The sequence below is a fragment of the Fulmarus glacialis genome, unplaced genomic scaffold (genome assembly GCF_000690835.1).
Source record: "Fulmarus glacialis isolate BGI_N327 unplaced genomic scaffold, ASM69083v1 scaffold8340, whole genome shotgun sequence".
NCBI classification, from domain to species: domain Eukaryota; kingdom Metazoa; phylum Chordata; class Aves; order Procellariiformes; family Procellariidae; genus Fulmarus; species Fulmarus glacialis.
The window spans coordinates 1-25,568 of record NW_009189515.1 but is presented as its reverse complement, the minus strand read 5'-3'; the positions used below and the strand labels follow the sequence as shown (position 1 = coordinate 25,568).

Here is a 25,568-nt window from a genome sequence, read left to right as displayed (position 1 = left end):
CTTGAGTCCTTCAACTCATGAAGATCGGCAGTGCTGAGTAAATCCTGCAAGGATCGATCGCTTGTTTTTATAGCAGCGTCTTCACACAGTCAAGTTGAAGACAATATAGGAAAAATGTCCTGAAACTGGTGAGAGCCAAAGGAAAACTCAATGACAATATCCCAAAAAAGCCCAGCCAGACATTTCAAAGAAGTGATTTTTGCATGAGTAAATAAGAAAACTTGAGGCAAGGTAATTCTCAGCAAGATAGCTTATTGTATGAGTGCTATCCTCCACTATAGGCAAAGAACTGTAGTCTTTTCTATCAGTTACCTCAGCAGTATACAAGGTAATCTCCAGTAATCGCCTGGAGGTAGGATCTCAAGGTACCTATCTTTCTATTAACGGGAAGTGAGAATTATGCCATGGTAAAAACAAATCCATTTTTAGCTGTGAAGCTACACTGCCACACGTGCTGACCAAGGCAGTATGCTTAAGTGGTTCCAAGCTCTCCAGCACCAAGAGCTTCTAAGGGCTGACAAGACAACTCAGATCAAAATAGGACTCAAACCTAAGGAATGCTCCTGAACAAATCCCAGTGCAGACACACACACTTAGTATATTAACAGCACTTCTTTTGGTGTTCAAAGTCAAAGTAAGAAAGAGCAAGGTTATCTTACTCTGGAATAAACTATGTCCGTAGCTGGAATTACTCCAGAATTGTTCTTCACGAAAACAAGCTCTGGAGGGTATCAAGTGAGAGTAAAACTGGGATCTTCCCCTCTTGACTAACTCCTGCACGAAACCCCACACGGTGGAGAGCACACAGTGCACTTTTCCTGTAATCTGAAAAGCCTTCAGTTCAGCCTTTTGGGTACAGGTAATTAATGCTTTTGGAAATTATTACTGCTGGGAGCCTAGAGGTAATTTCAAGGTACATTCCTTCTTTCTCTCTCTGGCAAAGGCTACAGCAGGGCAATGTAATTCATTTCCCGAGGGAGTTCTAACCAAGAATTAGTCTACAAAACATCTCAAGTGGTACGGAATTTACCCACTGTTGTAAGGCAGGAAGGCTTAAGAAAAATAGGTCTCTGTCTGAAAAGCCTTTCCGGAAACAATATTACAAGAAGGAAGAGAAATTAAGTAGAAGGAAATATGTCAATGTAAGAAGCAGGCTTGACGACTCTTACATTCAGAACGAGAAGAGGTCTGAGGGCAGGGCGAAAGGGTGGGCATTAAACTATTTTTATTTACATACAACCTTAGCCTCATGTGCCTTCAGGACTTGCCTGGACAGACACTTTCAACATATTTTGCTAACTAAAAAGAATAATTTATTTCAATTTCATAGGGATCTAACTAGATATTTTGTCACAAGACTAAAGGTGACCTGTAAAAGGTTGTTTTCCCCCAAGGTTTTTGCTGTGTTTCCTATTCTACTTCTGAGTAAAACAGAGTAGGTCTGAAAGGTTTATTAGTCACAACATTTAAGTAAAGAAATACACAAAACATTTCTCCTGTTTTTTCCTGGGGAATCACCTGGATGTCTCAGAGATTTTTTTATTACGTGCTCCTGTATCTTAATTAAAAGGGCAGGAGTGTTTGTTCCAGTTTATCCACAGCCTAGGTGCAGAAATACCAGAAACCCAAACTACATTGCAAACTACAATTTTCCAGTTATCGGGGTGCAAATTTAAAGAGGTGCTTTTATGCTCAAGGGATGCTGCAACCACTGACATGCTTCTGGTCAAGACCCTCAGTAATTTGGAAACTCTGAAGGCAAGACTTAGAACCGTAAGGACAATTATACTTCCAGAAGCCCATACACTGGTGAGCCAATCCCACTGCAATGTATTACTATATTGCTTGCAAATTATGATTCTCCTTTGAAAGTAAAAAATAGGTACAAGAGAGAACAAGATCTGAATCTTGAATTTGAATCCCTCCTCACACACTGAAAAATTAAACTCCCAGAGTTTCAAAATGGAACAAATACCAATAATATTTTTTAAAAAATCAGAGGAAATTAAACCAAGAACCTTTTCTTCTACACTACTGAAAAGCTTTTTTTTATTCAGAAGAAAATGGTAAAAGACGTGGGCACATCACAAGTAGTATTTTAAGAGAAATTATCCCTCTAGAAAGGGTAACTAAGGAAACTGCAAAGAAAACATGAACTGAATCAGGCTACCTGACCAAGTTGGAAAATTTCCAGCATGCATTTATTCACGATAATTCTTTCATATGAAAGAAAATGACAAATAGACTAGTGGTCTTCATGAGGAGGTAAAGACAGCAAAGTACAGAAAGCACAGACTAGACCATGAATCTAGCCTCCCTCAAAAACAAGGACTGCATCTGAGCAGGAGATAGTAAGTCTAGCACTTTTTTCCTGTCTCAACTATTATTAGCAAGGCTAAGACTGCTTGAAAAGAGAATAAATATTCCTCAAAAGAAAGATGTTCTTGGTATCGGAATGAAGCTAAAATAACATTTTTCTTCCTCCATCCTGGCAAAGTGACCAATAGGAGTCACGATGCGATCCAGAGCCTTTCAGTTTTTTTCTTTTCATGATGATTAGAGTAGTCTTTTTTCAAGGGAAGAGTATTTCAATATTCTTGTTAAACTACTTAGTCTCCCTTAAAAGTAAGGCAGGAATAAATGCAAGGGGCATGGCCTTATATGAACTATCCTTGAACAGACTTGAAAAGAAATACTTAAAAAACCCACCCCAAAACATATACGCTGTGGTACAGTGAACCTCGCATAGAAGCGGAAGCAAGGAAACAATCTGATTAGTGAGACAAGCTGGCAGTCACCCAGGAAGTGTGTGGGGACAGCTCTCTGCAGGGATTTGGGAACGACTGTCTAACCCCCCTGGCTCCTGTCCAGCTGGGCTGTCAGAGTCACAGGGTAAGTGACAGAGAGCGTGTGTAAAGAAGAAAGACTTAAGAAGTGTTTTTCTCTCCTCTCCACAACAGAGTCCTGCAGGCTGCAATGTTTGCTGTTGCACTCCTGGAGTGAGTGTTTTCTTTCCCCTATCTGCTCCTCAGAATAAACTCCTCTTTACATGGGATGTAAGCCCTCATAAACCTGCAAGAGTTGAGACCTTCTCAGGATTCCATGTCCACACTTGGGTCTTCTCTACTGGCCAGTGACGAGCTCTCCAAACCCAAGACTTACTTTAATCCTTGACTTCCTAATACCAGGTTGGAGTGTATACACTGTCATTCTGGGAAGACAGTGGGTTTGATTAAAGACTCAAACAGTTCCATGGAGGTTCCAGCCTCACGTTCAGGATTATTTTGTGGCAAAGAAGCCCCCCAGAACAGCAGAATTCCTGTACTGGTCAGCAACTGCCTGGCCATAGGTTTTTCCTAAAACAAAAAACCAAACCAAAATCCAGTAATATCTGCTGGTATCCAATCCCTTCTGCTGGTAACAATACTTAATATGCTATTTTGAAGCACAAAGTGCTGTCAAGCTGCACCTGCACTAGTTTCAGGGCTAATAAGAGTCAGAAAAAACATCACCTGCATTATTGTTCAAAAAGATTAAAGAATCAGGTGACAGAAACCATAAACTTCAAAGATCACTAAAAAGGCTGACTATCACAAAAACCATTAGAAAAACTAAATAAAGCCAAAGGGCCTGAACTGAAAGTTGCTCATGAAGACAACACAACCGAGGTATGGTAGTGTGTTGGCAAAAGCACCATCTAAAGGACTAATGCTGACTCTATTAGACACACCATGAAACAGGTAAAAACCACCTTAACCAAAAATGTTCCCCCCGACCAGTTTTTCTTTGTTGTAATCACGTTACTTGTATGGGAAATCTAGAAAGTGTATTTTTCAAATGTCAGGATGAACTTAAGTTTTTCATTTAGTCTAAACTCAGGTATTTTGCCAGCATGAAGTTTTCTGTAGGAGAACTAAGTTCTAAACATCACTCAAAAGAAAAGTTAGTCCATAAACGGCACAGCTCTCACAAGCACAACCACCCTCTGTTAGAGGCACTGCATTTGAGTTACTTACCTGAAGGGAATGATAAGACCGGATGGAAGGAAGAGTCCAGCTCTTGCACATAATCTAGTATTTTAGATTCCGCTCTGTACTCACTACTGCTGAAAGTGGAGGCTGGCACCATACACGGTAACTGAGTTTTATATGGAAAGGAGGCATCTCTAGATGGCCAAGTCTGCAAGGATACACAGAAACAAAGGTAAACTTCTCCTTTACTCACTTCCTTCAAATTAGACGAAAAGAAAAAAAAAAAAATCTGAGTGACACTCTTCAACATGAGAAGGGGAAAAAAATTCCTACAAACTTCAGAGAGTCTCAATATGACTTACCTCCACTTATGGACTACGGCGCACAATAGAAAGAATGCAAAAATACCCTTCAATCAGGGCCAGTAAACAGTTGTCAAAGTTTCCAGAGAAAATGTAACCATTTCCAATCATTATTCTGATATATCCTATGACAAACAAACACCTCTTAAAATTCCATTCCAGCACAACAGGCATATAGATGCACAAACAAAACTAATACCAGACTAAATACAGGGTTCTCCTCCATTTATCCCCTTAGTCTTAGTAAGATTCTTAGTGTTGATATCGCTAGACAGTTTGAGCTTATACATTTTAATGCAAGACACAATATTAAACATTTTGAGCACACCGTGTACTTACACAAAGCAAGAGGGCAAAGTCCTTACCTTGTTATAATTTAAATATCAGATAAGCAATACAAACAAAAGAAGATACAAAGCAATAAATACGGAGAGGGATGCATTGAGGATTGATTAATAGGTAGTAAAAGGAATTATTAGAAAGAGGAAAGGTGCAAAGAAAGATTAATTTAGCTGCTTATTTGCAAGGCTTATTAAAGTATGTACGGTAAAATGATGGATTGCACAGAACTTGCAGGTGTGATGTAGCAGGACACTAAGGCAAAAGGCAGGGTGAAAATGGGCAGGAATAAGCAGCAGAGTGCAGGCAATATACTGAGCTCAGAAAGACAGAAGGGGAGAATTGAATGTGATACTACAGGGCAGCAGTCAACAGTAGTCTGTGCTTCAGAATAAGCTACAAAAACACTGCAGGGAAATACTGCTGTTGATGCCACTTTCAGGCTTACTGGATACTAGCACTAGTAACCCCAAAGTACTGACATTTTTAAGGGCTTCCATTGGTTTTTGATACTCTGCCAAATGCTGCAGAATCCTCTAAAGGGTAAGGGAGGGAAGGCGGGGCACTGGGGTAACTTGAGGTTCTCAGCCTAACACTGTGCAAACTGCCACATTTGTCATCTCCTGGAAAAGGATTTGAATATTAAAAAAAACCTGTAAGAATGAATATAACAGTGGTCATCTTGATTTTCTTATGACTTTTTATGGAATGAAAGGAAAACATCTAGCAGTTGCATCAGAGGCAAGATGATCAAATGAACATTACTTATATTTTCAGTACTTCTACTTTCTGAATCCAAGAAATCTCTTTCTGCTGTTTCCTGTCTGAAATATTCCAGATTGTATTCTAGCAGTGTCACCCATCTGATAGTGATGCAGTGATTATGTCCACCACATAAAATCCCCTTCCACTTACTGCAATCAGTTCTTCTGTCAGGTGGCATCAGCATTCACAACCCATACTAAGGCAGAAAATATCCCATTAAAAAGTTCCCCTTTCCATCTCTTCCCTTCTCAATCGACAAATTCCCTATGCTGCTATTGTATTGCAGGATCTATTAAAATCAAGTAAGCATGTTATGATGCTGGAGCAGAGGAGACCCTGTGCTAGTGGTGGTGGGGGTTGTTGTATTTCACATTTTTTTCACAGGAAAACATTAACAGTCCTAAATCCACCTTGATCTCCATACACAGGTGTATGCAGAAGTACTTTCAACTTAACTTGGAAAGAATTATTTTCTAGCCCAGGACCCCTTCAAATCAACGTCCTTATTTTCCTGTGACAGACATATGGGACTCTTCATCTGTTAAACTTTAAACATCCATGAAGTGTTGGCAGAACTGGGACCTGTGTTTGGAAACACTAGAGGGATAAATGCTAAAGCAAATTTAATGTCTCCCATTATATGGACCATTAAACTAAAGCTTAAAGAGCTTTTAGGTAGTTGCTCTACCTTTGATGCAGTAAGGGCTTGCTTTTCAAAAATGCACAAAAGCGCATTTCCTCTTGATATTTGGTTTTTAGAACTAGTTTCCTGAATCTCCACTACTTAAGCTGCCATTGCACCCCCTCTGCTTGCATTTTTTTTTTTTTACAGAAATGAATCCACATTACAGTAAACAATAAATCGCTCATTCCTTAAAAAGAAATCCCCGAACACTGATCAGTAAAATTACCTAGAAAATATATAGGTAAGACCAACACATATAGACATCCAGTCCTTTAGTCCTGACTCGCTTTTTCTTGCTTTAATTCACTTTAGTCCCAAACACATTCAGAATATACCTTAAAGCTAAGCCTGCTCAAAAACATGCATACATGGTCCAATAACCGCCACAATCTCAATCTATTTTGAAACAGTATTAAAATCCAATTGCCAACATTGGTAAATGCCAAATTCTTTTCCTCATCTTGTCTGTGGTGGGAGTTACAAAACCTTATGCCTGAATTTGTGCGCTATTTCCTTGAATGCTCTGGCATCAATACCTAAATAATTAAATCTTTCATTAAGTCAGTTCGTAATTCAAAAGAAAATAAGGACTTACATAGAAGCAAGAGTAATTTTATTTAAATGCTTGTGAAGCTACTAGAAAAAAGCTAAAAAATCTGGCAGTGTCTGTGTTCCTAGCTACTAGATCTGGTTTAAATTTCTGACGGAATAGTTTTTCACTGGAAAATGCTGAATTAGTGAAATCATGATGTCTGTCAGGAATGTCGATTTAATCAGCTCTTGATGAAAAAAATTTCCGAAGCCCTTCATTCTGGAATCAAAGCATGTTGCTCAATCAAAGAAAGTATTTCAACCTTACTGAAATAAAACTGAAAAACTGTTTATTAGAAAACTAAACTCTCCCCCCTTCCAATTCAGTATAGAACAGAGTCTGCAACTTGACTGGCTTTTCCAGCAGTTAATTATTGATTTTGTAACACAACAACAAAAAAATCCACCAAAACTCATCTGAACACAACCCCACAAATATAACCATTCAGCCACAGCTGACAAGTGGTTTCATGAAAACCAAGGCATACCGCTTTTAGAAGAGAGGCCCCTACAGCAAGCCTGACTACAATGCCACCCTTCAGAAAGCAAGAGAGATTACTAAACTCTTATCAATTTTCCCCCTGCTATACTATACTTCGTTCATCTCCTGAAACATTTTTTTTCATTACTGAAATACAAAACTTCATGCTTCCTGAGCTTAAGTAGATATGAATAACATTACGTTAAATTGATACTATTAAAGAAAAGATAATACACTGTATTTAAGAGGAAATCAGAAGTGTGCAAGCTTTAAATCTTCAACTAAAATAGCAGCTCTGTTCTAAACTTCATATGAAATGGTGTCACCAACAGAATCTCATTTTCTAGAGTATTATGAATTTTAATCTTCTTGGAATTTTTTCTTCCTTAGTTCTGTTTTACTGGGTCACAGGAAATCTAGTGAGGAATTTATTTTGATATTCACAACAATTCTTGCACTTGCTTGTGATAAATCGATGCATTAGATGAAGCACAACTGGTTCATGCCTCTGTTCTAGAAGGTCAGAAGGCTGAACAGTACTGGCCAACCATCCTTCTGCGGAGAAAAAAGTTTGATTCTATGAAGCGTGCCATAATTGAAAAGAAAAATGTTTTGTGCTCCCAGTTAAAAATTCTGAAGTGAATACTCGCTTCATGGTCTCAGCTACTGATCACTAAAACTCCTACCATTTTTGGAAACGTGCCTAAGTGTAGCAGTACAGAGAGCCACAGTCCAATTACACCAATGTGTATGAATCCAGTAATTAAGTTAGCTCAAATACACTCTGCTGAATACCTGTCACGTCTGCTTCTGATTACTCTTATAAGCCTGAAAAAGGCAAGGAAAAAGCACTTATTCTCCCTACACAAACACGCACTCAGAACTTTTCAACAGTATCAAAGAAGAGATATCCCCCTCAATATTAAAAACTGTTCTTCAGTAAATGAGCAGCCAACTAAATTGCAGAGACTTAATTGTGGATCCAAGAGAACCACCGTGCGGGTAGCTGACACCTCCTCTTTGAACGCCAAACACACTGCTAACTTTTAATCCTCCAGAAGCGCTATGTACAACGCAAACCAACACAGCACTGCGTTACCTGCTTGCGCCTGTGCTTTAGCATCTGCCTCAAAGGCCAGCCCACTTCACCATGGCCTCCCTCTTCTGCACGCAATGATCTGCTGTGAGCAGAGCTACGCCCCTCCGGCAAAACATACAGTTCAATGAAATGTCTTATTTCACAAGCTAAACATCAGGAGTTCCCTAAGCAGGACTTCACTGCAGAGTGCTTTTAGGAAACATACAATACATGAATAGTGAAAGGTTAATCTGAAAGCCCCAAAGACCCTCTCTCTTATCAGAAGGTAGTGGAGGAGAAGGTGGGCAAAGCATCTAAGACATCCCTACATGGGAAGGCGCGTAACAGGTGGCGCTGACGATACATACTACATAACAGACCCTCCCTTCCAGATGAAGTTTCTATAGATGTCAAATGGATGGATCTTTCCCACGCACTAGCCTGCAATCTATACGCAGGTCAGGTACAGCAAAGCAAGCTGCCCGGGGATGTAAAGGAATTCGTCTGCCTCTGGCCCCTCTGAAGCTGTCGGTAAGGACAAAGTGGCAGATCCTGTGGCAGAGACCAGTTTTTCCAGGAACAGAATGAGACTTTCATAAAACACTAACAACAACTTACTCAGCATCCGGCTTGTCTCAAATTCAGATTTTTGGTCAGTGTCATAAAAGGAGTGGTAGCTTCTACCATTCTCGGAGACCACCCACCTCTCGTAAGTACACATGGAGTTTAGTTTCTTTGATCCTGTTATAAGCCAATGGGAGATGGACTTTCACCTGCTCTGTGGGAAATGTACGCTGTCCTCAACATCCTGAAACAAAGACCTTTTGTTCAACTAGCAAATCAATTGAAAAATCAAGGTTAGTGCTTAATCTTTGACCAGTTAAACCAAAAGAAGGAAAGACACATTAACCCACAGGGATATCTTTTCAAAAATGCCATGTGGAAATGAAGAGTAGATGTGATCAGTAAAACACTACAGAAATGTCATAATAAGCTAAACGTGCAGGACTGTGAAAAGCACATTTCGGGTTTTTAATTCTGGAAAAGAAGAATTCATGGGCTGACTGGCTTGCCATAAACCTCACAAAGGATGGATTTAGTTCCACTGGCAGTATCACCATATCGCAAAGCTAAAAGTGTTCTCCCTTCCTTCCTCCACAGTAGACAACGGTCTTGTCACACACTCAGAATAGCTGAATGCATAGGAATATTACTGTTTTTCCCATTCAGGTTTTTCTGATTTTTAACTAATAGGACTTCAACAACTTTAACTTCCAGTGTTAAAATAGTAATTTTATCAACTATTACTTTCACTTACAAACTTGGTAAACCATAACCAAGGGTTCTCCTCCCCAGATCAGAAGACTGACATATCCACAGAGGTACTACACTATTTTCATTGAAGCAGGATGCATCCTCTTCTTGAATCCAGTTTGCAGGAGACTTGGCAACACAACAACATTCCCTGTATTCATGGCTTTTTAGAAGACAGCAAGGCCAGGAAGCTATGCAGAAGCAGGTGGCGGAGGCAATATCTAGGGATACCAAGGAGGGGGATGACAACCAGTAGACTCCTTTCAGTGCAACTAAGGGGAAATGGCTACTTCACTGTGTGAAAGGCAAAACTTCTAGCTAGCTACTGAATAATATGCTTGATAGTTACTGCTGGAGACAGTGCTGTTTCTTTAAATTTACAGACCAAGGGAGCTAGAGAAGGCAGTAATTGGTAACAGTCACAAAGAATTCACCTGTATCTCCTTAAACGCAAATAAAATGCAACACAGGACAATACGGAAATGGGATTGTATTCTAGGAAGCAGGTGTTAAAATATTCGTCCCCAGACAAAGATATCACCTGGCAGGAAACAGGGTACAACTTCCACACTATATGCAATATTCTGATTAAGCACCTTGTCTGCACACACACCCTTCTCCCTGTTCCGTATTGTCCTTTCCTCCTAGCTACACACCACTCGCAGATAGCAGACATTTAGCAAGTAAGATAAAGGCTCTCCATGCTGAGTATAATACAGATTATAAAAGTGTATATAGATATATATACTCTTCCTTAAAACCTGAAAATTAACAAGACTTGGTGAAAGACCCACATGTATTTATCAAGTGACATCTACAAAAAGTATCATGGGCCCTAAGCATACACTGGGAAAGCAGCAGGACACAAAAATCATAGTACTGGCATGAGAACTGGATTAAAATAAGAAACCCAAACCCTAGAATTTAAATACTTTGTTCCTGTCTGTTTCGGAGCCTTCTGGAGAAGCACTCGCTTTTTTTTTTCCTTCTTTTTTTTTTAAAAACCACTAAATGAAAGCAGATATTCTTCTGCTCTCACTTAACTCCCGTTTGAGACTGAAGAGAAAAAATATGGCAATACTCAACTACAAGAGCTAGCAACATTATACCAATTGTTTGCTTGTGGTATCTACAATGTAAGCTTTTGCACCTCAATTCCCAACTTTCAGGGTGTTGGCACCTTTGCAGATTTGAATTCTAGTTTTCTCCATGTGCCTCAGTCCACACAACCACCTCTTCCTCCAGCAGGTGGAGATACAAATACAATGAGAATTTTCAGGTTAAAAAAACCCCACTGTGCTCTACAACCCTGCAAAGAAATGGACAGGATCAAAATTTATAGTACTCAGATCTCACTCCTCTATTGCCTCTTACGTTTATTAATAGCTGTATACAGTTTTAATAGATTAAAACACTACCTACCCTCAATGACATCTTTGTCGAAGCATGACTTGACAAAAAGAAGTGAAACTAATGTCATTAGTTAGGATGTTAAATGAGAAATTAACAAAATGTACTGGCAAAACAAATTCCTTGTTACTAAAAAAACCCTGGAACAAGCCACACAGATAAAATACTAGAAAAGAAAACATCAGGACATGTCAGCTAAGCAAAGACCTCTCTGAGAGTATCTGACTAGTAACAACACTTGTCTGCTTTTAAACAAACATAGTAGAACTTTTGATATCTTACCCATAATTCAGTTCCTTCAAGTTTAGGCAAAAAATAGCCAGAGACGGAGGTACCATAGGTCCTCACTGTAGAAAAGCATTTGCAAGAGCACCCAGGCATTAGACTTCAGAGAATCAGGGCGGGGGGAAGCAGTTATAAATACAACAACCACTGGGAAATGATTCAACTGGAGCTCATGTCTTAAAGTCCTGACACCAATTTGCTACTTACAGACTTTCTTGGGTTTAATGTTTTGATACTCTTTGCCGCCTTTCTTAGTGTTAAAACTACATTATGTGCATTTTATAGGAGGAGGCAATGACCCAGAGGTTGTTTGACTTGCCACGCAGAGTGACAGATGCAGCGTTTTGAACGAAGCACGCTCAGACTTCCAACCCCTGCCCACAAGCCCATGTCCTCCTACTAGACCACGCCTGCAGTTTACTCCTTTGTGCTATCCTGCATACAAGTTTTAATATTCATTCAAAAATCACGCTGAAGAAATGCACCACTACAATCACGTCCTCTAGACTGAAGCACAGCCTGCAATCACAGGGTTTGTTGTGCGTGTGGATTATTCTGAGTGGCTTGTGCACTGACTCACAATCAAGAAATGGCCTTAGCTCTTACCAAGCTATTTAGATAATGAAAGAAGAAAGATACAAAACAGATTCCACGGCCAAAAGATGACTCACAGATCATCTGTGGTACTTAGTCATTCTGAATTAGGGGACAAGCAGATTTGGCCCCAAAGGATGTTTCAGGTCCCTGAGGATACTGGATGGTGACAGATAAACCAAACACCCTGCATCCTGTTTTATTTATCCCCATTGCAGTCTAACTATCTTGTAGATCTGGCAGGTCTTCTAGAGTTTCATACAGTTCTATGTTCTCTTTTAGACACTACTCTGTGTAAGCATTATTTAAATACCAGAGAAGGGGAAGGTGTAGTCCTCTTCAGAAAAGAAATACAGCAAAGCAGAGGACAATACAGGGCATCTCTCAACAGGCACTGGGAGGCTACTAGGTCACTACATACGCAAACTTTTGACAGCATTGTAAATGTATGTGGCATGGCAGTAGATAAGAGAAAAAATGTGGCTGTCTTCCCACTGACCTTATGAACTGACAGATGGGATAGCAGTTCAGTTTCATACTTTGCTTTTCCTAACATGGATGTTGGGGGGTGGAGGGGGGGATGAGCTTCCCAAAAGAATCTGAAGAGATGTGAAGGACAACACTCTGAATGCCATTCCACGCACAAAGGGTACAACCAGTCATCCCAAAAAAACAAATTCCTCAAAGTTATCTCAGCATTTCTTAAACTCCTACACATGGGAAATCTGCATTTTGCTGTGATTCTCTGGTCAGAATTCTTTAGTCATTGTCTGGTCAGATTACTCTGCAGAGCGGCATCGCCCATTAGCACTGCCAGGCGCTTGCTCGCTGGCTGTTTGAACCAGGCACTGCAAGGAAGCCCGCGCAGGAGCTGAGATGTTCAGAAGATTCAATCTTCTCCTCAGACTTTGGCAAGCTGGTCTCTGTTAACTCCACATCTGCTACAGGGAGGTGGCAGCAAGGCTTCCCTAGCTCCAGCTTGCTCTCAGGCCAGTGACCTGAAAGAAATGCGGGTCCTCACAGACCATGGTACCAGGGGCTATATAAGTATGTAAAACTTGAAGAAATATGGGAGAAGCACTTGCTGGAGATGGCAGAGTAACATTACATTAAAAATCCAACTATTTTCTATGCTGCTAAGAACGAACTCCTTTATCTATGAAAGGCCAGAGGAAATTTGCTGGATTACTATTGGGAATATAAATGCATTTTCAAAGAAAACTAGGTGTCAATCCCAGAGGCCATTCCCCATTTTGCATCCTTACCCTTAGACATCTGCCTAACCTAGCAGTCGGCCTGGGCTGAGAGCCAGTGTTCTTCCATTACAAGTTGAGCAATCTCATCAACAGCTGGGTAACCAAGTGTAGCAAGCGCAAGACTAAGAAAGTGACAGGGCCTGTTAGAATAAGATTTCTTGAATGAAATGATACACTGATGATGGCTCTTAATTCAGAGACTCGATATCCATTTAGGTTTGATTGTCAGAATGTGCTGGAAAAGCCCAGTCCGATTTTATCACTTACAGCAGGATCCCTGATACTCTGTTTTTAACCAACGCTGTGTAAGAGGCTTTGTTCACTGCTTTACCTTAATTTTGAAAACTTTAATTGAGTTTGGCACTTACATGAAGTCTGAAGCTGACAGCTTGATTGCTGCCACCACCTCTTATTTTCTCCAGGAAGACGTGCAGAATCTATCTGTAGCACATGATGCAGTTCTCCACATGGCCCCTCAATTAACTTCCCCGTGGAGAGGAGATCAGAGTCTAAACACAGGTTTTTGAGCTGAGAGCTGCGGTAAGTGTAAACAGCATTCCCTACAGGGGTTTTTACCACACTGTCTTTGGGACATCTCTGCACTTTCGGTACAGAGACACTGGAGCTGGGCTAGTATATGGTAACCCAGCACTAGAAATGTCAAGAGCATGGAGCAGACACACAGTTGCATCAACTCCGATATTTGAAGCCTTAACCAGTAAGTAACTTAAAAATGCACTTTTTGATTGCAGTCTACAATCAAAGGTAAACTACAAATTTATCTTTTTAGTCTACCAGTCAAGGTAAACTTATCGAGCATGCAAAGCACCTCAGCTGAATGGCTGGTTGAAGATAAAAATGTAAACTCTGCTTTGAACTCCTGTTGCCGGGCTGCAGAAATGAAGTTTCTGTTCACAAGCTTCTACTGTTATTCTCTGAACTGCACTAACTCTGGCCCAGTTTTCAAAAGACAGAGACATAGGCAGCGCTCGTAGAAATATGAGATACTTGAGCCTGCAAGGTGCAGGCTTCTAGAAGAGCCTGTTATTTAGAAGTTGCATCTGGAGTGGAAACCCCTCATGTTTAAGTAGAAGGAAGGGAAAGTCCTGGCGTCCCTTGCTGAGGAGCAATCTCCACAGCTGCAAGAAGCACTTGTGGTATTGGAGGCATCCGTCGGGGAGCGAGGCCTCCAACCTCTTTATCAGGACACAGATTGGATTGAATGGGAAACAAAGAAGTCCAAGTCAGCAAGTCTCTCCTTGGTTAATGCAAGGAAGATGAAACACCTAAGTGTCTAGGAGGTAGAGCTCCACCCTCCACCCCCACCCCCCACCATCAACCCTCCAGACAGGCTGCCAAGTCTTTAAGCCCCACTGCCAGGGAGCTGGGAAGTCAAGCTAATAAGAAACCAGACAGTTTTTCAAATAAAATACCTTGCTAAAACTAGGACACTTCTGCAATTTTGCAGAGGATGCTGAATCAGCACACTCACACACAACATCCTTGCAGGGGAAATTTCTCCCCAGACCACTGGTACACTTAGTAAATCCTAGAGAGTTAGCCACGGAGACATAGAGATTTCTCTCAATATAACATACTTTTAAAAGGCAAAGTAAATCAAGAAATTAAAACCACTTGGGATTAACACTGCTCTAAAAAATGAGTTCACATCATCTCTGCTCCCAAATTAGACTGTTGCTTTAAGCACCACAGCTAAACTCGTTATATATTCTTACCAGCAATATGATATTAATATCAGATGTGAACAGATATGCCTCGCCCTGCCCAACAGACAATGTTTTTTTTCCCATTTTAAAATATTAATTCCTTTGTAACGCGGAAAATTGTAGGAGTTTTAAAGCATTCATAAAGTGTCATGAAAAAGGCAATATAACTAATCAGGAACAGCAAAAACGGAAACAAGATTAAGATATTGCAATTTAATTTCCGAGAAAATAATGTGCCACCAGCTGTGTAAACTTTCTTGTAGCTAAAATAAATACTCTGAAAACAAGCAGGCAGCTGATTTACACTGTAGCATGTTTCCTCAGCAGTCAAGCCTCCCAAGGAAGCTCTCGAGTTGTCTCTTAGACTGTACAAAGGCTTTAAATATAGCCGTACAACAAACTGATTTGATAAGCAGGATTCCGAGTGATCTTTAATTTTTACGTTCAACTCATTAACTCTGAGCTCCTGCTGACACAGCTAGTACTTCTGCCACGTATACTGTGTGCTCCCTGAACGTAACAAATAACCAGCACAGCATGCGCTATTCTTCTGACATACCAGACAAGACACATGCAGACTCTAGCAGCTGGACTCTTTGGTTTTGTCTCCTGAAGAGAGAGGCAACGGCCTACCTGCTGATTCCAGTAACAGGCACCGTGCATTCTGTAGAGCTTCCTCTTCTGGAAACTATGAAGTGGCCTTGTTCGGGCAGATGTGCTCACATTAGCCACGGAGAGAGATCTTAGTCTTGTCCTGTCTCTTCTTCTTTTCTTGATGTGCTGATGATCAAGCAACCAGCTGCTTGAAGAGGATACCTCTCTGTTGTCTGAAGCTCTGCAATTTCATGATTAACGGGGGGAGGAAATACAAAGTTAAATATGCTCCACAGGCACAGGCCAAGATTTCATACACCAATTAGCATTAGCAATCTAATTCTAAGAGAATTCTATAAACACTAAATGTTTCATCAGACTGTTTCAGGAAACCATGTATGTGCTTTGCTTGCTCTTTGATTAATTTTACGTTAGGTCACGAAAGGAAGTTTATCGTTCTTGTTCACTTTTCTGCTCACGGAAACAAATGTCAAAATGAAGTTAAGCCCTCAAGCATATAACGGTTTTTGGTTTTTCCAAATTCAAGAACTCTCTTTCTAACACTTCTAACACCTATGAGTTTTAAGTTACAATTAATATTTCCCCACAAACTTACATTCCATTCAAGACAGCAGTTGTGCTAACATGAAGGAGACCTAGACTCCTGCCCTAATACTTTTGAGATTTTCTAGCTTTGCTCAAGAACTGAAACTTAAGTAAAGCTTTACAAACCAGCATCCACTCAGCATAGGGGTTGCAACTCACTGTGAAGCATTTGTATCAAAATTAGGAACTCTGCACACTTAGTTTAAGCGAGACAAGCCCATTAAACTTCACTTCCAGGGACACGCCAATAGAGCTCTCCAATAGAGCCCAAGCCCAGCCTCGGGGAGGAAGGAAAGCCTAGCCTGTTTGTCTGTCTTTAAGACCTAGAAGCTGGTTAGACACAGATGATTCGGAAGAATGCAAGCTCAGCTCCAGTCACAACGTGACAGGGTCTATGTAGACACATGGGAAGCTTCGTTTTAATCTTAAATCTCAATCTTACCTGCATTTCCCCAAGTCTATCCCTTTCAAATCCCCCTCAATGTTGTAGCATCATCCCTCCACAACCTTACCTACCAGAGCCAAGAGCAGAAGAAAATCCTATACGTATATGTGTAACAACCTTGGATCACTCTCACCAATCTACAGCCTGTCTGCTCACCAGAACAGGGAACACTACAAGATAAAAATTCAAAACACCCTCCATTTGGGTGGGAATAACTCAATGGGAAGAATGCACTTCACTTTTATAGCTATCCTGATCTTATTTCGTTGCTGTAGCAACATCTGCCTGCAAAGCTGAAGGCTTGCTGCAAAAAGCACTCAAGTGTGCATTTATTTTTACAATACTGAAGACCTTGACTGCAACTCCAAACTGCCTGAGAAGTGCAAGTATACAAGATATTTTGGCCTTGGTTTATAAGAGGTCATCTATCTGCACAAATGATTATTTTCTCTTATGAACTTTATCTGGCAAGTCACAGCCTTATTAGCAAAGTTATAACACACAATAAAACATGAAAATTAATTTACTACAGGGCCATTTATCAATCTTTTTTGACATGCAGTATTCTTCTAACAGTACATTTTATTAAATAGAAGTGCTTGTTATGAAAGTGTGATTAAACACCATCCCATGCTGTGCTGGTGTGGTAATAAAGCTTTATGGGCTCGAATTTGAACTGTCCTTCTGACACATCAGAACAATCCCAATGAGCAACACAGACTCAATGAAAAAAATGCCCTAATTAAAAGAGGGATGGTACAATGTATTTAAAGGAACATATTAGTAAGTGCCAAGAAAAAGCCCCAAAATACTGAAGCAAGATATTCTTAATGCTAACACTGAATTTTTAAGGTTTGAGAAAGAAATACAATGTTTAAAGTCCATGCAAAAGTTTTCTTAAAATATTTCCTCTGAATTCTCAAGAACATTTTCTCTGTAATTATCTGCCTCGAAGTCAGATGGTGCCAAGCCCTACTTCTGGACTTCCACATACCTCCTTCTTACATGAAAGACAACTTGGACAGGTAAATTAGAACAAAAGGCTCCTCAGTCTGACTCTTCAACTTCTGTGATTCCTGCCTTTGTTCTGGTTGTCTGCCCTAGTCTTTGGTAATCTCTCTTCAGTCTCTGCCAGCTGCTCTATTTACCCTCCTGTGCCTTACAGTAATGCACAGCTCCATTTTCAGATGAAGCAGAGATCTTAGCTCTGTGGCTTGGAGCTCCAATACACAGCAGTATGGTTTTCCTGCCACTTGTGCAAATAGGCTTCCCAGTCAAGGCTCGAGTTATCCGTTTATTTTGATGTTAGTTTGGGTGTTTCTCAACATGTGATTCTACAGAAGAGCGGAGATGAACCATCACCAGACATAAAATTCACGAATGTGCTGAAACACTCCTTTCAAATCTCACAGGTTGGCCTTTCTTGCACTGTAGCCTAGCTAAAGAGCAGAGATCTTACTCACAGATACACACGTGCACAGCAAGCCATCAGACAGGCTCTATTTGTACTGAAGTAATGGACTTTTTCATTCCTCTCTTCTGATAAGGAAGTGGTTATCACTAGCTTAGGGAACTGCTTCTATGAACATTTACCTTCAATGCATCTGGCTAATCTTGGCATCTAGATTCAACTGAGCAAAGAAAAACTACATAGAAAAAGGAAGCCACTAATGAAATTAGACCTTGACAAACGGCAATTCAAGGTTACCCACATTTCATCAACCAGCAATCATACATGCACCACCACTTCCACTGGGTATAGCCCAAGTAACCAACTGTACTGCAACCCCATGATTACCAACCTCAAAGCATCTCACGCTTAGACCTACTTTAAACATAGACTATTATACAGAATCATAGAATCATGAAGGTTGGAAAAGACCTCTAAGATCATCAAGTCCAACCGTCAATGCAACACCACCATGCCCACTAAACCACGTCCCTAAGCGCCACATCTACACGTCTTTTAAATACTTTCAGGGATGGTGACTCAAACACTTCCATGGGCACCTTGTGCCAATGCTTGACCACTCTTTCAGTAATGAAATTTTTCCTAATATCCAATCTAAACCTCCCTTGGCGCAACTCAAGGCCATGATTTCACATCATGAGCCTACAACTAAGTTCAAGAATTTACTTAAGTAAAAATCACTATCATCCCTTTTTTTTCCTCTTCAAAAACAGAAAATCACCTTACTTTCCATTTGATTTTGATTTCTACTTTCTCAAGTACTTAATACAGTCAGAGTGAGCTCTAGAAAGAGTGAGGGGAGAAGTAGCCAGGAAATGAAGTTAACTGTAGTACGTAACTGTCTCAATTAATTGCACACAAAAACACCACAACAACAAAATACAACAAAAAACTGAAACACACTCAAAAAACCAAGAAGTAGGAGGCAGTGAATTTCCCTGCAGGATTCTCATGATAACTCTATATAGTGCTTAATTACCATCTTTAATGAACAGTAGTTATTTGCAGATTTCAAAATGCTTCACAAGAAGCGAAAAATTAAAATTAACTATTTAACTGATTTTTAGGATGACATCTAGAAAGGTCTCAAGTCTCTCAGATTCCCTTCCAACACCTAACTCACCAACTCCAGTTTAGAGCTACACCACTGAGAAAATCTTCCAAGTCTTCCCATTTTTCTTTGGGCTTTTGTAGGTCATGAGTAGAAAACAACCAGCTTTAGAGAGAGTGCTCCATGAGCAACAACTGTGTTCTCATAAAATGGAAAGAGGACTGATTTTGGACAGTGTCTGACAAATCAGAAGAGAAGTGGCTTGAAGTTACATCATTAGAGTCCCTCATCATGAAGTCAACTTCATACACACCTAAAAACATTTTTAAAAGCAGGAGCCCTTCTTCATCTGTTTCATGAAAAAGTCACAGATTCAAGACACAGCCTTCTAACAGCCTAAATTACTCTCTTCTTCCACGTACCCACCTCTATTAGCAACTCCTATTTCAGGGCTATTTTTATTCCAAAACTCAGAGGAATCTTCTGATTTTCCCCTACGTTATTTGTAAACAACTGATAGGTCAGGAGCATGAATGCTACGTGACAGCACCCCTTCATCCTTCAATTTAGGGCACACAATTGCTTTGGAACAGACGGCAGTTAAAGAAGCTGCCCATCCAAGCTGCTCATTATAATCTCTTTGCGGGAGGCTACAGCCTCTGCAGCAAAGCTGCTGAAACAGACGGCATGGCCAGCTCTTCTTGGAGCTGGGAGCCAGGGAATTACGTTCTGCTGCAGACACTGCCATAAACCCCCCCAGCTCTAGGAGGGAACACTTTCTTCATCCACCTGATCTTAATTAAGACCTATGAATAACAGCAACCCCTCCATCCTCAAAAATCACATTACCAGTATCTCAGGAGAAATATTCTACATACCTAGGTCTTTTGTAAGACAGGACTGTAGTCAATTACCTTAATGCTGTTTTGAGACTAATACTGATTACAGTCTGTACTATATTTTAAAATCTTTGAATAAAAGATGGAATTACTAAGAAGTATGGAGTAGTACTGAGAAACATTTTTCTACAATATTAATTTCGAGCTGCCCCTTGGAAGGTATATCCATTGAGAACAAAAGACCACAAATGGGAAAACATTATCTCCAAATTCCTGAAAAAGTAGCTGGCAGAGAGAAATTTGGCCTTGTATTGAAGACTGATGTGCTTAAAATTAATGAAGCTGCCACAAAAAACTAACACTGACCCATGCTAAGGCACAGGTGACATTGCTTATGTATTCTACTAATCTAGTAAAGTCTAGTTTGTCGCTTTTCCAGAAATAAAGTTGTACTCATGATGACAGAATGCCAGTCTGAAACAATCAATAGTAGTGTGTTATTTACTGTATCCTTTCACTACTTCACAGATATATTCATCTTCCCAGTACCTAAACGTACTTACAGTGACTGCATAATTTTATGATGTCTTTAAGAACAATACAAAAGCCTACTACTTTCAACGTTACAAGCAAGACTTGACTTCTCTTGAAGCTTGCAGAAAGCAGCTCTTTTCCTGATATACTACCGTAATGTTACCGGTTCCATCTACATAACTTTACCAAAAGTTATTTTCAAAATAAATGCTAGTGTACTGTCACCTACCTGAAGGAGATGCCATTGACCAGCTGCCTGTGCCTACAGGTCTTGGACGAAAGAGATGAAGAAGCTGGAGACAGATTGAGTGGAGCAATTAGGCTGCTGATGATTTCACTCAATTGCGCGCTCTGGAAAAAAAGATAAAATAAAATTAAAAAAAGGTAGTCAGACTTTTATACAGATTCAACAGCTCAAAGGTCCTGGGTTTTTCTTGTTTTCCTACTCAGGATTCCAGTTGCATACATCATGGAATAATGTATTTAGTTTCTTCTTGTGAATAATCAAGAGTGGCATGTTTTTTCTTTCACAATTATTATGTTCAACTATACCAAAAAAACCCAAAAAACAACCAAACACAAAAACCCAACACAACCCTGAACAACCAGCCAAGGACATTGTTTATACACTTGAATAAGTAGTACGCAAAACACATTAGTGATTTTAGTGTTTTAAACAAAGGTTTTTAAAGAGGCAAAAGAAACCACAACACTTTACAGCTGATGTTACAACAGCTGCAGCCCAGAGCTGCTAACTGGCCATTCAACAAGCATTTCAACAGGGAAAAAGAAAAAGTCTGCTGTCTACTCGTTGTTTTGTTCACTCAAAGTATTTTTCCTGTTAAAAGAATTCTGTTCATTGGTCACTATAGTTTGACAAAGGTGTTTTTACAAAATGAAGTGTAACTACAGGAGGACTATTGTAACTACAGACGGAATGGCTAAAATCTTCTGGTATCCTCAAAAATAGCAACAAGAAGCCCCCACCCCACCAAAATCCGGACTTTCAGAACTGCCCCAAAACAAATGCATCTGATTTGTTAAGACTAAAAATTACACCTTATAAAGCAATGAGTTGTGGACTGACTCCAGATAACATTTCACAATGATTTTTTTTGTTTTAAATGTCAAAACTTAAAGGTTATTCTGGTTATTCTGACAATAAACGTAGCTTTCTTAGAGGAAACTGTGCGCTGCACACTAAACAGAAATGAAATGTATCTGAAATGGCATACAATTTCTTTTAAACTTTTAAATTATTTTGCAAGATTTTCATTCGGAACTAAGATTGCTTAAAACAAGAATGGCTAAAGGTTACCCAGTAAGTTTTTCTTTACATTTTGAGGCACTACCATTTATGCAGAAAGAGGCAGAAAAAATTATTTTCCATTTTATTACAACTCATGTCTTTCCTGTTAATGTTTAAGTGATGCAGTTGGATAAAAATTTCATGTCAGAGTAAAATATTCAGGGATGGATATCAAAGCACAGAAATAGCAAGTCAATTATAAAAGGTCTGGACAATGCAAACAAGATGCCAGTAAAATATTTAGCAGATTGATTTAAAAATCTCAACAGAATTCAATCTGTAAGGAGCGAAGTCTCTACTGAATATAAAAGCACCAAAACAATGGCAGACTTCCAAAACACAAGGAAAAACATACATGTTTTTAAAACATAGCATAGCTATGAAAAGGACTTGAAAACAGTATTAATAAAAATTGCCAGGCTCAGTCACTTTGTATTCTTCATGAATTTTTTTTGTTCACAAGTAAAATTATTTACTTTTAACAAAGAAATACTTTAACATAGGACTGAAGAATTCTGTGGGAATATCTGTGGATGTACTTCAGCCTACAGCATCGCTACTCCTGACACTGAACAAGAAGAAACTCAGACCTCCAGAGTTAAGGTTGATTTACAGAACTGACAGCCAAAAAGCAAATCAAACCCCAAAGTTTTTTGTGGTGTAAAGGGAAGAAATCTGATGTAATCTATGAGATGCGTTAAATGAAGAACACCTTTACTTCCAAGTAATTTCCAGATCATCAAAGTTCTTGGACCTCTGTTTGTAGCTACTTAGGGACCAGGAAACACACTACTATTAGTTTAATTGTCAAATGTCTTACTGAAAAGTGCGTTTAATTCTCCAAGTAATAACTTAAAGAGGGGACATTCACCACCTTCCAAAAATGCTCATTGGTTTACCTTGTGCAATTGCCAGCACTGCGCATATAAATTTCCTGTTTCATTGCTTCCTCACTCCTGTCTGTTGTGGATAAGATCTATCAAACAGGGGAAGCATTTTAAGAACAGGAAAGTATGACTATCAAATAAGAAAAATTGGCACAGAGATTCAGGAACAGGCATTAGCACCTAAAGCTACTTTTACCCCGTCTAAAAACGCGTGTATGACCAAGAATTTATGTAAAGCAGCAGAGCAACATATTAATGCACCATACTGCCTTTGTCAGGTTTGCTTCACGCTAACTGCATAAATTTATCTTGAAAACAAATTTCCTGTATCTCCTCCAGCAATGTGATCCTACCACATTCTTTATGTACTTTCTAGCAAAAGAAAACCCTGCTGGAGTCTATATCGTATTTCCTGGAATTAACCTTGGAAATGACTGTTTTGAACACCATGAACCAAAACTCTGCTCACAGCTACGCCTACGCTATGCCTGTTAAGTACCTGGAATTCCTCAGCTCCTAACTGGAGTCCTGTGACGCCTGAAAAGGCAGACCAACAATTATATTGTGTTGGGGCTTTTTTTGTTGTTTCAAGTGCAACATACCTCCATCTTCAGCTGTACTCTTTCATCTCACACAAGTATTTCCTGAAACCATCTGTGGCAAGTCTACATTGAACCTAACTATGAAGGAGAGGCAGGTTTGTGGATAGCTATTAGGAGTGGTTATGTGGCCGCTTTGATGGAAACAAAGCGGTAACACAGACACATCAGAAATAAAAGGTTAATTTGTAAACCTGGTGTACAATGTAGTTATTTAAGCCCTTCAATTCATCAGCACTCACTCTCAGCACTGCGAAATATCTTCCTTTTTGGAAGCCATCACCATGGAACCTGCCCTATTTCTGAAGTAAATCATTGGGCTCCACTGACCGTTCAGTTCTTATTTTACTTTACCTGTTTTTCTATGTTTCGTAAAAGCAGGGTAGGACTGCTGGGTGACATTTCAAAGTCATGCTCCGGCAAAGAATCCTGTCTCTCAACGGCAGCTTGCGAATTCCCTGTGGCGTTTAATAAAGCTTCTTGGTCTGTCAATTGTATTTGCTTCTTCAAAATGTCTTTTGGAAATGGGAATTCTTCTAAGATCACCATCCCCTAGACAACAGCAATTGAACACAGTTGGTTGACAACGGATTAACCCTCCTAAATCATTTTTAAGGGGCAGTCAAACCTGGCACATCCCCTTAAATCCTCCCAGCCACTCTTTGGAGCACTTAAACTACATTTTAAATACACTTAACAGCTAAAATATAGAAATAGTAGGTATTTTCATTAATGAAAAGCTGCACCATTTATGCTACTCCTTACAACAGCAATCACTCTAGTGTTATACCACTGCTTAAACATCTGTGCCAAAATTCAAATCAGAAATTCATACTTATTAGAGCAACTACATGATCATTTGCCCGCTGATTTAAGAGGTTTTTCTGTAAGAAACAACCACCCTTTGATTTGAAGTTGGTTACAGTCTTTGCAGTCAATAAATTTTGCGGAGGGATTTTAAAGTGCTCTATTATTCTTATCCATGTTCTAAGCAAAACATCAAGGTTGTTATTTTTTGTGTAGCAGAGACAGATACAATTCAAAACAAAATTTAATAATCTATTTTTTTGAAGGTGAGCATTTTTAGAGTTTCATAATTACAGAGGTAACTATCCTAAATATTCTAGCAATCTCATTACTTTTCAAGACAATCTGCACAAATGTGGTATCAGACATGGTCTGTCGTCTGGAATGTTACCTAATCAGATAAATATAACTTTATATGGTAGGGAAATAACACAGTTTCATAAATGGAATGAGGAAAAGAATACCCCCCATTGTGTTTTCCACATGACAGATTAGAAAAATAAAAGTGTCAAATACAATCCTAGGTAACATCTCAGTTGGTTTGTTTTAACAACTTAAAATGTTAAACAAAATAATAAGCAAAAATAACTTTGTAACAGGCAAAAACAGTTCCTCAGATAGTCCCTTAATTTGTCATTATCTTGAGCAAACAAATTTAATACTCAGAAAAGGCTATCAAACCTCTGCAGGCTTTTTCCAAAGAGAAAGGGGAAGAAGTTACTTGCTTTTAAGTACTGACTGCTACTCAAGTATCAAGCAGATATTGAAAGAATGGGACCATTCAATTACACTGCCTCAAATTTTTCTTTCTAGTGAAAGTATTCCACTAAAATGCAAGGGAAGATTGTCATCATGTGAACACAAGGAACCCCTATATTATTTGTTTTAACAAGACAGACTTCACTTAGGTCGTGGCTGTGGAAAATTAAGGATCCTGTAGTTTTACTCACACCTTGACTCCTGCTCAGCAGAACTTGCGCTAAAATATGAAAGCAAGTCTTACAGAGAGACTTCAAAGAGGAGACTAGGAGAAAATGTGAAATTGTCCTGTTCTCATTGTGTCTCTAACTTATTCCCCTGTTTGAGTAATAAATTCAAATCTTAGAACAAAAATATTCTCTGAAAACAAACGTAGGTGCTTGAAAACTTGCTTTAGTGCCCAAAAGCGTCACAGAGTTTCTGAATTTCCATCAAGTCAACACTAGACTTTCCACATTCATTATCAGGTAGTAGCTCATCATCTGTGCTTTTCCATTTACAGCAGATAGAAACGAATCCAGGCAGTATCATACTACAACCTGTAGACGAACAGCACTTACAAAGTAGGCAGTGCGTTCAAGGAAATTCAAGTATAGATCTAATTTCTATGTGCCACAACAGGAGGACAAGCTAGCTCAATAGATTTAGAGTCTTTTTAGTAGAAGAATCACAGGTCATGACCACAAAGAGAGCAAAAAAAAAAAACCCACAAAAGTCTAAAACACAAATTCTGAAGTCAGAGGAATCGGAAGACACACAGGAAAAGTGGTGAAAAGAGGGGTGGGCACTCCCTGTCCACCACCACCACC

At 39.5% G+C, this 25,568-nt stretch overlaps 1 protein-coding gene across 1 annotated transcript in view; it reads right to left on the bottom strand.

Annotated features, from left to right (window-relative positions):
• The window catches only part of LOC104070684 (KAT8 regulatory NSL complex subunit 1-like protein), a gene marked incomplete at its 5' end in the record, with an annotated part of 37,994 nt that extends 14,249 nt beyond the window's left edge, over nucleotides 1-23,745 (bottom strand). Inside the window, 4 exons of the mRNA XM_009582336.1 lie at nucleotides 4,017-4,179; nucleotides 15,492-15,693; nucleotides 20,628-20,749; nucleotides 23,548-23,745. Of these exons, the coding sequence (XP_009580631.1) occupies nucleotides 4,017-4,179; nucleotides 15,492-15,693; nucleotides 20,628-20,749; nucleotides 23,548-23,745 (685 nt within the window). The remainder of the gene's footprint in view (nucleotides 1-4,016; nucleotides 4,180-15,491; nucleotides 15,694-20,627; nucleotides 20,750-23,547) is intronic.
• Nucleotides 23,746-25,568: the final 1,823 nt, after the last annotated feature.